The 16,763-nt window shown below is 41.4% G+C and overlaps 2 protein-coding genes across 2 annotated transcripts in view; one reads left to right on the top strand and one right to left on the bottom strand.

Annotated features, from left to right (window-relative positions):
• Window positions 1-2,951: 2,951 nt before the first annotated feature.
• On the bottom strand, window positions 2,952-11,615 carry nkiras2 (NFKB inhibitor interacting Ras-like 2). Its single transcript, XM_048560741.2, has 4 exons — window positions 11,415-11,615; window positions 5,931-6,067; window positions 4,501-4,742; window positions 2,952-3,357 (listed from the first exon to the last, which is right to left on the bottom strand). The coding sequence occupies exons 2-4, from the start codon at window positions 6,022-6,024 to the stop codon at window positions 3,121-3,123; spliced, it is 573 nt and encodes a 190-aa protein (XP_048416698.1). The 5' UTR covers window positions 6,025-6,067; window positions 11,415-11,615; the 3' UTR covers window positions 2,952-3,120.
• Window positions 11,616-15,350: 3,735 nt separating this feature from the next.
• Window positions 15,351-16,763, top strand: part of dnajc7 (DnaJ (Hsp40) homolog, subfamily C, member 7) — a 50,248-nt gene continuing 48,835 nt past the window's right edge. Inside the window, exon 1 of the mRNA XM_048560451.2 lies at window positions 15,351-15,484. Within this exon, the coding sequence (XP_048416408.1) occupies window positions 15,414-15,484 (71 nt within the window). The 5' untranslated portion in view covers window positions 15,351-15,413. The remainder of the gene's footprint in view (window positions 15,485-16,763) is intronic.

Raw genomic sequence — 16,763 nt, 5'->3', positions numbered from 1 at the left:
TTCCTGCCTTATCCCCATAACCCTTGATTCCAGTCTTTAAGAGCTCTATCCATCTCTTTCTTGAAAGTATCCAGAGACTTGGCCTCCACTGACTTCTGGGGCAGAGCATTCCATATATCCACCACTCTCTGGGTGAAGAAGTGTTTCCTCAACTCTGTTCTAAATGGCCCACCCCTTATTTTTAAACTGTGTCCTCTGGTTCTGGACTCACCCATCAGCAGAAACATGCTTCCTGCCTCCACAGTGTCTAATCCCTTAATAATCTTATATGTCTCAATCAGATCCCCTCTCATCCTTCTAAACTCAAGTGTATTCAAGCCCAGTCGCTCCAATCTTTCAACATATGCTAGTCCCGCCACTCTGGGAATTGACAGTGGACAAATTAACAGAACTACTAACAAACCAAACAATTCTTCAATTACTATTCCCAAATAAAACAGACTAATGGTATGCTTTTCCAATAGATATGTCTCACTTATATAAAACTAATTTTAAAAAAAACCTAAACCTTAGTCTCAAAATTACAGCCAGGATACATCTTCCAGAATGTCTGGTGCCTTCTCCGCTGTTCTTCAATCAGGAACACCTTTCTCCATTCAGTTTGTGTGTCAGGAATGTTAGCTAAGAGTGCCGCTGTACCTTTATTTAGATGACAGTTACTCAGAAATTACAGAATTCTGAGAGAGTCTAATAGATGGCAGTTGCTCTCACACCAATTTTCAAATACTGTCTTCTTTTATACCTATCAATATCTTACAGTAGGATTGGTCTTAGGCTGTCAAAACCATCAGAATTAAATTTAATTGGTTTATAGTCTCTGGGTGCCTGCTTTAAAAATTGGCTGATATTCAAACTGGTTACCTTAATAAAGAAAAATATTTTTAAAAATTAGAATCTCCGCAGTAAAAATGCAAAACAAGACTTCTGCCTGGGTTGCTAATCATTCAGCCTTTGGATACAAATGTTTCAATTTCAGGAACTCTATGCCTGCTGCTGATGGTCACAAATCTTTTATAATCTCAAAGCCTAGAAAAAGCACATTGTCTTTTAAAGGGACCCATGCACTCTTTTCCCCTACCATTTAACGAACAAATTCTAACATCCTGCCTTCCATTCCACTAGTTCTCTACCATCTTGAGTAAAAACATTTCTCCTCACTCAGTCCTAAACAGTACCCTCCTATTTTTATTACTTACGATCACTACCACAGGAAGTGATTTGAGACCAAAACATTGTTTTCAAGGAGATAGATATAGCTTTTGTGGCTACAGGGGTCAAGGAGTACGGGGAGAAGGTAGGATTAGGATATTAAGCTCAATGATTAGCCATGATCATATTGAATGGCAGAGCAGGGTCAAGGAGTTGAATGGCCTTCTCCTACTCCTATCTTCTATCTGTCTATGTTTAAATTGTGCCTTCTGGTACTAGTCTAGCCAACCAAAGGAAACATCCACACTCCTAAGTATTTTGTAGCTTTCAATGAGATCACTTCTGACTCTATGAGACGCTAGAGAGTATAGGCCCAGTTAGCCCCATCTCTTTACATAGAACAGTCCTACCATGCTAGGAACAAGTGAACACGTGTTGCGTCTTTGATGCATTGTCTAAATGTTATTTTTATCAGTACTTAATAATTAAGCATTTAAAAGATGGTCAAGTCATGCAGGGGCTAACAGACATTTCTACAGTGGTTCCACATATCAAGCAAAATCTGCGCATGATAGGAACCAAGACAGAAGATAGTGACAGATGAAATTGTAGGGAAATGATTAACAAGAATATCTTGCTTTCTCTTTCAGATGGGAGAAGGGGACAGCCTTAGTGGTATTATTGATAAACTGTGAATTCAGAGACCTGGGTTTGGAGACGACCATGGCAGATGGTTAAAGTTGAATTCAATTTTTCAAAAGTGAAATTAACAGTCCAGTGGTCATCATGAAACATGTATAACACACAGAAAAACATTTCGCACAGTATCTTTTATGTACACATGACAATGTATCTAAATCTAAAACTGTCATTGATTGTCAGAAAACCCCATCTGATTCACTAATGTTGTTTAAGGAAGGAAACTGCAATGCTTAACTGGTCTGTCCCACATGCGACTCCAGACCCACATCCATGTGGTTGATTTCTTTTTAAACTGCCCTTTGGGCAATTATGGATGCCCTGGGCAATAAATGTTGGCCTATCAAGCAACATCTACATCCTGTAGATGAATTTAAAAACCTGTCGTGCATCCCTAGTATTACTTCAGTAGAATATTCAAATGTCATGCCCTCTCACTTCACAAATCTACCCCATCCAGTCACATAACCAAATAATCACATGACACAAGCTACTTACAAGGATGTTGCCCAGTGTGAAGAATTTTAGATATGAAGATAGATTAGGATTGTTTTCTTTGGAATAGAGAATATGAAGAGGGGATTTAAATGAGCCATATACAACCGAGGGGGTTTGGATATGGTACATATATATTTGCCTTAAAGGGAAAACGAGAGGTATTGATTTAAATTAACTGGGGCAAAGACTAGACTAGTAGAGAGCTTTTTTACACCAAATGATCTTGGAGGCCTGGAATTTATTGCCTCACTGTTGGAAGACAGAAATCCTCATTTCTTTTCAAAACTACTGAGATGTGCACTTGAAGCGGTGCAACCCATATTGTCATGGAACAAGAGTTAGAAAATATGAAAAGCCTGGCTAGCTCATTCTCAACTGGCAAAAGGTACAATGCGCCAAAGGGCTTTCTTCTGTTGTATACGCTTTCTGTTCCCATAGCAACATCTGGAAATGTGTTAGTAAAGAAGCTAAGGCTCTACTGTGTCAGTTTTGAATAGATGATCGTCAAAGTTTTAGTAAAGCCTTACCTTCCAAATGAGTCTCCAATTCTTGAATACTTTTGTTCACATTAATAAATTAATGCACTTAAAAAAGGAACATATTGATTATTTTAATATCACACTTAATATGTTTAATATAAAAGTTTCATTATATAAATGAGAAAATAGCTTTAGCAACATAAATAAGTACAGATGCTCTTCAAGGGACTAATGCTTGAAAAGAATGGAACAAACTTTTGCACTCAAGTGGAATTGTTGCATTCCAAATACTGCACTAGTTGTCAATTGAGCCACTCCCTTTTTTCCGGCTGAGTGGGAATGTGGACTTGCTCTGAGGTTGGGTCATCTTACTGGCCAGATGGACAAATGGCTCGATCAGAGTCTTGCGGTCTGCCACAGACACCTCCCACAATTTAACCTTCTCGGACTTTGCCCAGTGTTGAACAGCATCATGGTCCACGCGTCGTGTTTCCTGCAGGTCGCACTTGTTCCCCAGAACTACAATTGTCACCTGCAGAAAAAGCCAGGGAACGAGCTTTTAGCAACAATGTGTATTTAAAGCTTTTGACTCATTTAGGTCTGTATAAAAGTTACTAAAAAAAATTGAAAACCTTAAGAATACAGGGTAATGTTAATTCAAGTTGAAGGTAGTAGCACAAAATTAGTTTAAACTGAGGAGTTTCCACAATGATTCTGCAGATGGACATATTATCCTGATGGAACCAAGCCAGGGTGACCACAGATGCAATCCCCGATCTGCACCCAGTTAGCTATCTCAGCCTCATTCTCCAGCTCCCTATCCTGTAGCCCTGCAGATTTGTTTCTATCATGTGCCCATCCCATTTCCTTTTGAAATTATTCATCATCTCCACTTCCACACTGGGACTAATTTGATGAGCTGAGAACAAACAAAGGCATGATGACCATAGGCATAGGCAGGGTGATCTCCTCATTTGAACTCATTGAATATAGTGGACTTTTTCTGAAGGCGGATGAACTGAACTGCTTTTCAAGTCCATGAATGGCTTTTTGAAAAACTATACACAACGCCTATGCCAGATTTGAGGATTGTCTAGCACAGATTGAAGCAGCACCAGTCTTTTCCATTGCAGGCTGCAAGACTTCTATGTGAAGTAAGCATCAGGCACTTGGACCTGGGCTGAAAACATAGCACTCAAAACTACCTGAAAACCGCAGTATTATTCAGCCTGTTTATTTAATCACGTTGGGGATCAGGGAATATTTATGCAGAACCTCCTGGGGGAAATTTAAAATGAGTTAAGCAAAATCTACAATCTCTCAGACTGCACATTGAAGAGGTTTGTTTGATGGACTAAGTCACCTTTTTGTGATCTTGTACCTTACGTTTATGTAAGAATATTTAATGTAAAGTGCCTGTTTGTTTTGCTGGGAGTTGATATGGGTTTGTCAGCAGAAGTGGTATAACTCTTCATTCTCCAGCATCAACACATCATGGAACAAATTTTACCAACGAAGCATTTTCTTACATCTTAAACTTAAAGTATAGCTCTTTAGTCAACAGATCTGGAATTAGTGAATGTAATTTGAAAGCACTAAACAAAGTTAGTTACATGCAAAAGAACACAAGTAGTATTTTGGTAGCTGTACTACTGAACAATATTCGTCACTGTACCTCCTTCTTATCACGTGACCTGTCAATTTCCTTCTTGAGGGCTTCAACTCGCTTGAAAGATTCCCAGCTGTCTATGCTGTACACCAATACAAAACCATCAGCAAAGGAATAGTAATGTTTGGGAAGCTCAACACCTTCCCTCAGGCCTCTTGTGTCATAAAAGCGCACCTGCTCCCGGACACCACGGTCTGTCTCTACTGAGCCAACATAAATATCTTCCAGGGTTTCATTTGTCACAGAACCTTAGAGAGACAGAGATAGAGAAAAGGTGATGATTCAAGGCATAATGAACACATTTTTCAAGAGGATCTGACAGGGTTGATGCTGATAGCTTGTTACCTCTGGATTGTCTAGAACTAGAATTGTTTAATGAGGTAGTATTAAAAAGATATCTCCTAGTTAAGGGTCCTCCAGGGTATAGTCATTGTAACATGGTAGAATTTCAAATTCAGTTTGAGGGAAGAGCATCCCAGTATCAAACCAGTATTCTCAACTAACGTAGGCTGGGAAAATACATTGAGGGCAAGGTCAGTAGATGAGAAATGGCAGACATTTAAACAGATATTTCATAGCACTCAGGAAAATGTGCTATGGTCAAGAAGAGAGATTCACTAAGAAGGATAGCCACCCATGGCTAACAAAGGCTGTCATAGAATATCCAATTACAAACTAAGGCATACAAGCAGCAAAAACTTGTGAGAGGCAAGAGAATTGGGAACTTTTAGGAAGCAGCAGTAAGTGACTAAAAAAACTAATAAGCAAGACAGAAATGTGATTATGAAATTAAGTTGGCGAGAAATACAAAAAGCTTCTTTAAAGTATGCAGACAAGTCACTGGGATCTGATGACCTACATATAAGAGTTTTAAAGTAAGTGGCTGCAGAGATAGTGGGGGCATCGGTTGAAATATTCCAGAATTCAATGGCTTCCGGGAGGGTTTCAGAGGATTGGGAAATCTACTTAAACAGAGGTGTCAGATTAGAAAACAGGGAGACAGAAAACAGGAAACAGTCCAACATCTGCTGTAGGGAAAATACTAGAGTTCATTATTAAAGAAGAAATAGCAGAACATTAAGAAAAGTTTAATGCAATAAGAGTCAAATGGTTTTGTTTTACCAATCCTTCTTGCACAATTGCTAAGTTTACACTAAGTAGACGAATGCATCAGCTGTCTCCTAATACATTCCAAGTGTCGGCCTTCCCTAGTGCTCAATATTATTATAACAAGTGTTTCCTTACATAATTTTACACATCATCTGTTTTGTGATCACACTACAATTTCACCATCAAGGCCTGTCATGCTGGGTCTCTCCATTCAGCCAATGCCTAAAGGTTTTTTCCTATCCACATACTCATCATTCTCACTGAAAGCACAGGGGATGTTGTAAATAAAGGTTTTTTTTTCTGGAATCTGCTGTCTCTGCACTCACCAATAACATGGTTTCCATAGAGAAGCTGTTCCAAAATTGCTGTTTTTCCAACTGATGCCAAGCCACAAACCACTACTTTACAGCTCTTCCCCATCTCACTCTCTGGAACTGCTAATGTCGACCAGGAAAAGTGGGCACTGTAGAGTAAAGTAAAAACAATTTATAACTGTCAGTACAGAGTATGTGAAGAGCATCAATATTAAGAATTTGCTGAGACAGTCCAGAAAGTGCAAGAATTAACACCAAAATCAGCAACTTCAATGATCTTGTTACAGTGAACTGGAACATGCTGCCCAAAAGGATAGTTCAAGTAGATTCAACAGTAACTTTCAAGCTGTTATGGGGTTGAACTAAACTTAAAAAGGAAAAAAAGTGTTGCGGAGCTGTGGGGAAAGAAACAGAGTGGAACTAGTTGGATAGCCAGCAGAGAGACAATGGGCCAAATAGCTTTCTTCCATGTTGCATGATTCCTTAACATTCAAGAATGAATAAAAAATAAATCCCAAATATTGAAAAGCTTTAGGAAATCTTTATCAGCTGCACTCTTCGTTGTCTGCAGTACAGGTTGAGTTGACTGCATAAACTGGCAAATCCAACAGCTCTAGCAGCATCTGCTGAGAGTCCAATATTGAAGAAAGGACAAATCAGACTCAAAACATTAGCTCTGTTTCTCTATCCACAGCTACTGCCACGCATGCAGAGTTCCTCAAGCATTTTCTATTTTTATATCAGATTTCTAGAAGCCATAGTATTTTGTTTTTATAACACTAACCAGGATGTGCTAATTAATTTTTCAGAGACTCTGGGCTCATGATTAAGCATGTCGTTCAATGATTTCTAAGATTCATCATGCATGTAGATTTGGAGTGCACGAGGATTTGAAGTGCCAGCAATTTAATGACTTGCTATCAATAGAAAAGGATCTTCTTTGCACATACTGGATACTTGAATTTTCTAAACTCAACAGATCAATCAGAATTTTAAAACTAAAAACCAAAAGAACTGTAGATGCTAGAAATCAGAAACAAAAACAGAAATTGCTGGAAAAGCTCAGCATCTGTGGAGATAAATCAGAGTTAACATTTCAGGTCCAGTGACCCTTCCACAATGGAACAAGGGCGTCTAGTGCCTGATTACAAACTAACCATCTATGAATTTCCCCTACTTGTTGGAAGGAAAAACTCCCTCTATTATTGTTGATGATTGAAGAATAAAAAGTGCAGATGTTTAATTGCATGGGCAATTGGTCCTGTCTACATAATTGGTATGTCCAGCTCACTCAGGAAGTTCAAGTCGCTGAGACAACATTCACTTTTAACACGCATGTTGTAGTTTGCAGCTATGCATAGGAAAGGCAGAGACTTTGATTTCCTCCATCATATGGCTGACCAGGAGTCCCTCATCTCTTACACCATCTGCCATTGGAAAGATTTGCAAATTTATCTCCAACAGTACAAATGCTCCTTCTTTGGTTGCATGAGTTGAAACAACAGCTTCTGGCTCAGAGGCATGGATGCTACCTATTACACTAAAAATAGTTCCTTAATCATGATTACTATGGAACATAGTATCCCAGTTAGTTATACAAAAATAGCACTAGTCACTTTAAATTCCTACATCTAGTGTATGACCCTACTTTCTATGTAAATTCCAGCTTCCTATCTTAAATCTTGTTCCCCACCAGCCCCTGCCCCACCCCACAGAAGTCCATTTCACCTTTGGCATCCTGTCCTGATCTCTCAGAGTTATAGAACCACCCAGCATGGAAACATACCCTTTGGTCTAACTCATCCATGCAGACCAAGTTTCCCAAACAAAACCAGTCCCATTTTCCTGCCTTAGGCCTATAACCATCTAAACCTTTCCTATCCTTGTACCTACCCATATGTTTTTTAAATGTTGAAACTGTACCTGCATCCACCACTTCCTCTGGCAGGTCATTCCACACACGAACTACCGTCCATACGAAAATGTTGTTCCTCAAGTCCCTTTTAAATCTTACCCCAGTCACCATAAAATTATGCCCTTTAGTTTTGAATTGCCCCATCCTAGGGAAATAGCCTTTGCTACTCACCTTATCTATGTCCCTCATGATCAGCCCCCACCCTCCTGCACTGCAGTAAAAAATATCCCAGTCTATCTAGCCTCTCTTTTTAACTCAAACCCTACAGGCCTGGTGACATCCTTGTAAATCTTTTCGGCCCCCTCTCCAGTTCAATAATATTCTTTCCCTATTGCAGGGTGACCAGAACTGCAAGCAGTACTCCAAAAGTGGCCTCACCAATGTCCTGTACAACTGCAATACGACGTCCCAACTCCTATAAACAATGTTCTGAGCAATGAAGGCAGGCTTACGAAACACCTTCTTAACCATCCTGTCTACCTGTGACACCACCTTCAAGGAACTATGTACCTGAAGCCCTAAGTCTCTCTGTTTGACAACGCTCACCAGGGCCCTACCATTAACTGTGTAAATCCTGCCCTTGTTCGTCTTCCCAAAATGCAACACCTTGCATTTACCTAAATTAAACTCCATCTGCCACTCCTCCACCCATTGGTCCAATTGATCAAGATTCCTTTGTAATCTTAGATAACTTTCTTCACTGGCTGCCAAATCACCAATGTTGGTGTCATCCACAAACTTACTAACCAAGCTTCCTATATTCTCATCTAAATTTTGTTTTCCATAATCTAAATCCTCCTTTTCTACTTAGTGACACCATAGGCCAAATTTGAATTGTGGCATATATAACTAATGGATTCTGGGTAATCCAAGATGGACGACAGAAAAAAAATGTGGCTGTAAGAGCTACTTTTTTTTAAAAAGGTTTATTCAGTGTTGAAGCTACTTCCTCGAATTCTAGGAGCAGTAATTATACTGTAATAAGCTGTTGCATTGTTTAGGAACTTTGGGGGAAAAGAAATCAAAACAACGGCACTTTAAAAAGGAAGAAGGGAGACAGAGGTAGTGACCATATGGGCAGTGATTCAAACAGAGAAAGAAACCTACACTACTGTCTGATCTAGCGATAACCTGCACAGATGGTGTCTTTGCAGTTTGGTTTCAAGTATCTCTGGGCAAAAGAGTTCATTCTAGGAAAAATAGACAAACAGCGAAATTCACTGCTGAAGCAGAGGAGGCTGCTACAATTACAACATTTAAAAGGCATCTGAATGAGTATATGAATAGGAAGGGCTTTTATTTTTAAATTTATTTATGGCATGAAGGCATTGATGACCAAGCAACATTTCTTGCCCATCCCTAATTGCCCAGAAGGCAGGTTGGAGTCAACCACATTACCAGGAATCTGGAGTCACACGTAGGCCAGACCGGGTAAAGATGGCAGTTTCCTCCTCTAAATGGCATTAGTGAACTAGATGGGTTTTTCCTGACAATCAACAATGGGTTCATGGTCTTTATTAGATTTTTAATTCCAGATATTTTACTGAATTCAAATTCCACAATCCGCTGGGACGGGATTCGAACTTTGTTCCCAGGACTTTATGTTAGTCTCTGGATTAACTGTCCAGTGACAATACCACTCGGCCATTGCCTTCCCTTTGTTTAGGGAGATATGGGCCAAATACTGGCAAATAAGTGTAGATTTCTTTAGAGTATCTGGTCAGCGTGTACAAGTTGGACTGAAGGGTCTATTTCTGCGCTGTATCTCTCTAGGACTTTATGACTATGCTCTCCTCATCAGACCTAATACAATGCATATCTCCCAAGCCAGACAGAGTAAAATGAACACCAAGCAATTTTAAACACCATAGGACAAACAAATGTACAAGTGTAGCCAAAATAAATAATGGGCAGACTGTGACAGAACATGACAGGAAACATGACAAACACAGACTCATGGACCAGTTTGCAGAGCATCTGCAACCCGACCTTCCTGTTGCCATGCACTTTCACTCCCCCTCCCATTCCCCAGGCAACATGTCCATCCTTGGCCTCCTCCACTATCAAAGTGAGGCCAAATATAAACCGGAGGAATAACGCCTCACATTTTGTCTTGGGAGCTTACAGCCCAAAGGCCTGAACATTGATAAAAACTGAACGAACTGCGGATGCTGTAAATCTGGAACAAAAACAGAAGTTGCTGGAAGCTCAGCAGGTCTGGCAACATTGGTGAAGAAAAAAAAACCAGAATTAACGTTTCTCAGAGGAGAAAAGGTCACCAGAGCTGAAACACTAACTCTGATATTTTCTTCACAGATGCTGCCAGACCTGCCGAGGTTCCAGCAACTTCTGTTTTTGTTCCTGATATACAGCATCCACAGTTCTTTTGGTTTTTATTCTGTTTTGGGGCATGAATATTGACTTCACCAGCTTCAGAATCTTTTCCTCCCTAACCTGTCCATCTTCTGACTCACCTATCCACTCCACCCTTCCCAATGACCAACCTCAATAACCACCCATCTGCATCACCAGCTTCAAAATCTCCTGACCCCCAACCTGTCCTTCTTCCTACTCAACTATCCACTCCACCCTGCCCACTGAACAACCAAAATTACCCCCTAATTGCATCCACCTATGGCCATATACTCCCCCCACCCCCTGTCCCTCTACTTATTTCTGGGCTCCCCTCCCCAGTTCTGACAAAGGTTTTTGGCCCAAAACATTGATTTTCCTGTTCCTCAGATACTGCAAGACCAGCTATGCTTTTTGAGCTCCATATTTATTGACTCTAGCATCCAGCATCTGCAGTCCTTACTGTCTCCATGACAGGCAAGCATTCAACACGAGAGACTGAGATAGCGAAAACCAGCCTTTAGAAAAAGACACTTTTTTAAAAATTAGTAATATTGGCTGTGGGATAAAGTGGTTATCCCTGCTGTCTCACAGTGCCAGGGACCCAGGTTTGATTCAGGTGACCGTGTGGAGTTTGTATATTCTCCCCGTGTCTGTGAGAGTTTCCTCCGGGTGCTATGGTTTCCTCCCACAGTCCAAAGATGTGCAGGTTAGTTGGATTGGCCATGCTAAATTCTCAATCGTGTCCATGGACGTGCAGCCTAGGGGGCTTAGCCACAGGAAAATGCAGGGTTACCGGGACAGCCTAGGGGTCTGGGCGAGATGCTCTTCAGAGGGATAGTGCGGATCCAAATGGCCTGCTTCCCCGCTGTAGGGATTCAATGTTCAAAAGGGGAGCAGTTCCCTGCCAAGAGATCTTCCACATCCGCCTGGAAAAAGGGGTGTTGAACAACCCAACTGAAACATGTCAACTCTGGCAGAGCAGCACTGCCCTTGGGCAGATCAGCCTGGATTCTGCTACTCAAGTATCTGGGGTTGGAAGTTGAATACAAAAAAAGTCTCCTGTCCCAACTGGCCAAACCACTGAGCCATAGCTGAAAATAATGCAAACCTAAAAGGCTGATGAACACTGTGTAACACATAAACAGGATGAACATAAAATAAACAGATTAATATTTCCTGCCCAGTGAGATCCCAGCCCCTTTCCTGATTGCTGATAATATTTTTACCTGCAAATAATTAGTGAGAGGTTTGAGAGGACGCAACTTCACTTGGGACTCGGTTGGGACGTCCGTGAGGGAGCAGATAAGAATATTGATATCGACTTGTTCCCGGCAGATGAACAGATTAAAGTAAACAAAGGCTTTCCTCCTCAGAACAAGCCCATCCACTGCTTCCATGCAACAAACAAGGAGACGACGCGGAGAATGCGTTACCTCAGCCCCTCAGGCTCGGCTCCACAAACAGCGCCCTCAAGAGGCCTGGAGGAGAGTTTGCCCTTTGTTTCCTCACTTTGTTTGATTGGGTAGGATTTGAAAATTACTCACAACCCAACAGATTTTATCTTTGTAAATATTGGTTCTATTTCGCCAAATGCATTTATTTCGCTGGAAAGGAATACTTTCATCTTTGTATGTTTGTCTACTTGTTCATGGGATGTGGGTGTCACTGGCTACTGGCTGCTATGTATTCCTGCCCCCGAAGGTGCCTTTCACACAGGACGTCTCAAAGGCCTTGATGGCAGATGAAGTTATTTTGGAGTGTTGTCCCTGTTGCTAAGTAGGAGATACAGCAACAAACCTGCAATTACAGCACTGTGATCGTCTTTTTTTTGCAGTTTTGATTGATTGCCAAGTGTCAGACAGGAGGGCATAACTCTCTTACTACTCTTTGCAATAGTACCATGTCTGCCAGATGGCGCAGATGCAACCTTAGTTTACTATCTGAAAGACAATACCACACCAGCTTGGATTTTTTTTTCATTTACATCTCCGGAGTTGGACTTGGGCCTATAACCTAATTCAGAGGTGAGAGTGCTACCTTCAGAACCACAGCTGCCACCTGCACAGGATTGTCACTACCCCTTTATCCCTTTGCTTATTATTTGTTAATGGGATGTGGGCATTCCCAGGCCACCAATTATTGCCCATCCCCAATTACCCTTGAAAACTGGTGCTGAATTGCGGTCTTGCACTGCTGCAGTCTGTGGAATGTAGGGCCAACCACAGTACATTTAGGAAGGGCGTTCCAGGATTCTAACTCAGTCGCACTGGAGGAACAAGTCAGGATGGTTGTAGTTTGGAGGGATCTTGTAGGTGGTAGGGTTCCCAAGTAATTAATTGTTTATACAAAGGATCATGGTTGTCAATATATATTAAAGTTACATAAAATCACATAATTGTACAAACAATTGTTCACGTGTGGAGAAAAGCTACTTGGTAAGTATATCAGCGGATGTCAGCGTGGACATCATAGCTTCAGGGTCAGGGCAAGGAAAGGTGGTTCTCAAAGCACCAAAATATGTTGACAAGGTAATTGTAAATAAGAGCAGATCTCAGCCCATCCATGAAATGGTGCACAACTGAAAGCTTGAATTAGACGTGGATCAGAAATAAGGTTGAAGTTAGATTGGAGAAGTGAAAGGTTGTCTGCAAACCCAGAACTAGCTTTAAAAAGGCAAACATTCAGAACTGAATTGCGTTGTAATTTTTAGATCTCGTACAGGTTTTGGTTCCCTCTGTCCTTCTCTGAGTCCTTTCACAAATAACAGAAAAGACCCGTTTACCCCCAAGTTGGCACAGAATGATCGTAAATTTAAATGGGAGAAAATGAAATGGCATACTGTCACATTTTTGAGATTGAATAAATTAAACTACATTCCACAGATAAAAAAAAGTAAACCAAAAAGTAATACTCAAATGTTTTACACTGATCGTACGGTCCTCCATTTTAAAGTATCTTGGACAATTTGGTTCATATGTGTCATTCATCAGTTTTACTGTTTTTTTTCCTCTGGTTATTGTTAGGGATTTACACCAAATTGTGCATAAATTCAGGTGTTTGCATACAGGTTAAGTAATTGATTAGCTCCACAATCACAACATGTGGCAGTCATTTTTGGATTGCCAGGTGAGGGTCAAATTTGAGAAGTAGATTAATGACCTCTTGATTGGAATTTGTAACTTGGTCACAGACATTAGAGAAGTGCCAGGTTTGCACGAGGCCACAGCACCCCCGAACTTGTGAGGACAAAATCTGCAAGGTTCCCACTCTTGATGATTATTCGCTGATTTAGACAATAACATGAATTTCAAATAGAATTGTAGTTAACCATGATACACTCAAATCAAATAGGCGCTTAACTTTGACTGACAAGGCACTGGAATATTGTATTGTAAGATTGACACCAGGCTGGAAAAATACCACAGAATACCTTCAGAGAAACAAACAAAGGGAGCAAGATAAAATTGATATATCACAAAAAAAGTCAAAAATACCCAATTTTGGCCTTTTTTATGTAGTTAACATAATTAAATCAAGCTGAGGTCTATACCAGAGTTACAGTCAAGAAAGCACACCAATGCCTCTACTTCTTCAGAAGGCTAAGGAAATTTGGCAGGTCTATAATGACAGTTAACAATTTTTATAGATTCACATGGAAAACATCCCATGCAATGCATCACAGCTTGGTATGGCAATTGCCCAAGACTGCAAGAAATTGCAGAGAGTTGTAAACACAGCCTTGTCCATCACACAAACCAGCCTTCCGTCCATTGCCTCTGTCTACACTTCCTGCAGTCTCAGAAAAGCAGCCAATAATAATCAAACACCCCACCTACTCCGGTTATACTCTTCAAACCTCTTCCATCAGGCAGAAGATACATAAGTTTGAAATCACATACCAACGGATTTAAGAATAGCTTCTTCCCTGCTATTATCTGACTTATGAAGGGACATCTCATATATCAGAATTGATCTTTCTCAGCACCTTCTTTTAGTTTTAACACTACATTCTGAATTCTGTACTATTACCCTGAAGCAGTTATGTAACGTATGATTTGTCTAGTTGGCAAGCAAAACCGAAACGTCAGCTTTTGTGCTCCTGAGATGCTGCTCAGCCTGCTGTGTTCATCCAGCTTCACACTTTATTATCTTGGATTCTCCAGCGTCTGCAGTTCCCATTATCACTCATCAATAATTTCCACTGTAGCTGAGTACATGGGACATACTGCTAGTGTTGCTGCCAAACATCGCATTACGTCGCTTGTGTTAGTGCCAGGAAGTGCAGTTATCATCAGTGCCACAGTACCAGGCATAGTCTCCATTACAAAAACAAAAATTGGTGGAAAAACTCAGCAAGCCTGGCAGCAGCTATAGAAAGAAAGCAGAGGTAATGTTTCAGGTCCAGTGACCCTTTTTCAGAACTATCTATGTTGGTTGTGTTGGTGCCAAACAGTGCAATTATCATCGGGTTAGTGGGCAAGCACTACTGTCTCACAGTGCCAGGCACCCATGTTCAATTCCAGCCTCGGGTAACTGTCTGTGTGGGGTTTGTACAATCTCCCCATGTCTGTGTGGGTTTCCTCCAGGCGCACTGTTTTCTCCCACATCCAAAGAATTGTCGATTAGGTGGATTGGCCATGCTGAATTCTAGTGCCCAGGATGCATAAATTAGGCGCGTTAACCATGGTAAATGCAGGGTTACAGGGATAATGTAGGTGAGGCGAAACCGGGTGAGATGTTCTCCAGAGAGTCGGTGTGGACTTGTTGGGTCGAATTGGCTGTTTCCACATTGTAGGGATTCTATACAATCCCAAGGTGACAGGCACAGTCAATCTGGTAGTGATTGAGATAACAAAGTGTGGAACTGGATGAACACAGCAGGCCAAGCAGCATCAGAGGAGCACAAAAGCTGACGGCTGAAATGTCACCCTTTGTGCTCCTAAGATGCTGCTTGGCCCGCTGTGTTCATCCAGCTCCACACTTTATCTCGGATTATCCAGCATCTACAGTTCCCATTATCTCTGTTAGGGATGGTACCAGGTAAATAATCAGCATCAGGGTCACAGAGCCAGGCTGATGGTACCAGGGCCAGCCAGTGGAGGTCCTCCATCTGTTTGGGAGGTCTGCAGTAGTTTATGCCGCAGGGATGCTCTTGCCTCCCGCCCGGCGGGTGGAAGCCTCGTTGTTCCGGAAGCCGGTCGGTACCGGGGTCCGGGTGTTGGGAAATGGCGGCCGGAGACTGCGATGTGACGATGGCCCCGGAGCCGAACGGAGCGGGAGAGGCCGATCTGGAGAGGTAACCGGGAGGGGAAGGATACTGCTGGATCCCCAGGCGGATGAAATAACAAACAAGGGCTGGGCCTTGCCTGGAAGCGGGGCTGGGTGATTGAAGTCCCTGAGGGTGAGATATAGGCCCCGGGGGAGAAGGCGGTTAACCCTGTGCCCGAGGAACACAGGATCCTGGAGAAGGACAGGCCCAGGCTGCGGTCACAAGTCCCATCGCGTTATCTGCGTTAAACATGTCTCAGGCGTTTGTCAGTTTTATATAAACGGCTGAAAAATAATTGATCATTTCTCAACCTTTGATGCTACAACTATCCTTTCCTCCTGTTGGTGCCTTCGTTTATACTCGGCACATTCATATTTCTTCAAGATAGTTATTATTTCTAATTTACAGGCTTTGGAATTTTAGACAAGATTATTTTGTGTCCAGGAAGCAGCTCTCCCCAGAATCCACGTGGGGCTTTGTGCCAATAATGAAATGGCAACCTTCCTTCCCCCACCCCCCCCCCACCACCATAAATACTAGAACCTTCCTCTTAGAACACTTACGAAGATGTAGTCTGCGTTTTACCAGATATCAATTTGTTCTCACTCCATTTTATTTAATTCCCAAATGGTCTGATTTATCAAACATTGGTTTGCTCAGCCAAGTGTAATAATGTGGGTTAGAAGACCCAGGCTCTGCAGGAGCCAGAGATTTCTCAGTTTAGGGATAACTTCGTTCATTTTTGTTCCGAGACATCTTTCCCCACCCTTCCCCTTAAATCTAAAACTTCATCAGAGAATAGATATGCAATGAGCAGTGTATTAATTCACCAGTATTTGTTTGAAGTCAAGTCTGAATACAGTACCAGGATTTTGTGCCCAGAAATGTTGTTGGAAATATATTGGGGTTGTAAAGTATTCTTGGCTGTAGAAGGTCAGGGATGACTTTATTGATTTGTTTCAGATGATAAAATAGATGTGATTGATTGAGAAATCTACCACCTGTAGTAAGGACGGGTTTGAGGGACAGAATGGCCTACTCCTATGCCAGCATTTCTTTGAACTGATTATTGATGCGCCCTTGTTTCTTGTACTTTTTATCCCACACTCCAAAAAGAAATTACATGCCCTGAATGTAAGTGGGCATTAATTAAGCCAGAAATAATAGTGATGTTGAAAGATCGAGCACATCTGCCTTTTTACAACTCTCATTTCTGAAATATTTGCAAACTCCCGAGTAATGCCTGTTTGTGAAATGAGTATTTGTGTATATTTACATGAGGTAGAAAGTTCTTTTAGAGATCTAG

This window comes from Stegostoma tigrinum, chromosome 31 (assembly GCF_030684315.1).
Source record: "Stegostoma tigrinum isolate sSteTig4 chromosome 31, sSteTig4.hap1, whole genome shotgun sequence".
NCBI lineage: Eukaryota > Metazoa > Chordata > Chondrichthyes > Orectolobiformes > Stegostomatidae > Stegostoma > Stegostoma tigrinum.
This window is presented reverse-complemented; position numbering and strand designations above follow the sequence as displayed.

Excerpts from the sequence above, each read along its gene's own strand:
- nkiras2 (XM_048560741.2), bottom strand. The coding sequence starts at position 6,024 with ATGGGGAAGAGCTGTAAAGTAGTGGTTTGTGGCTTGGCATCAGTTGGA. Across the intron at positions 4,743-5,930 it reads CTATGGAAACCATGTTATTG|GTTCTGTGACAAATGAAACC; the intron begins GTGAGTGCAGAG and ends TGTCTCTCTAAG. Across the intron at positions 3,358-4,500 it reads GGTCACGTGATAAGAAGGAG|GTGACAATTGTAGTTCTGGG; the intron begins GTACAGTGACGA and ends CTTTTTCTGCAG.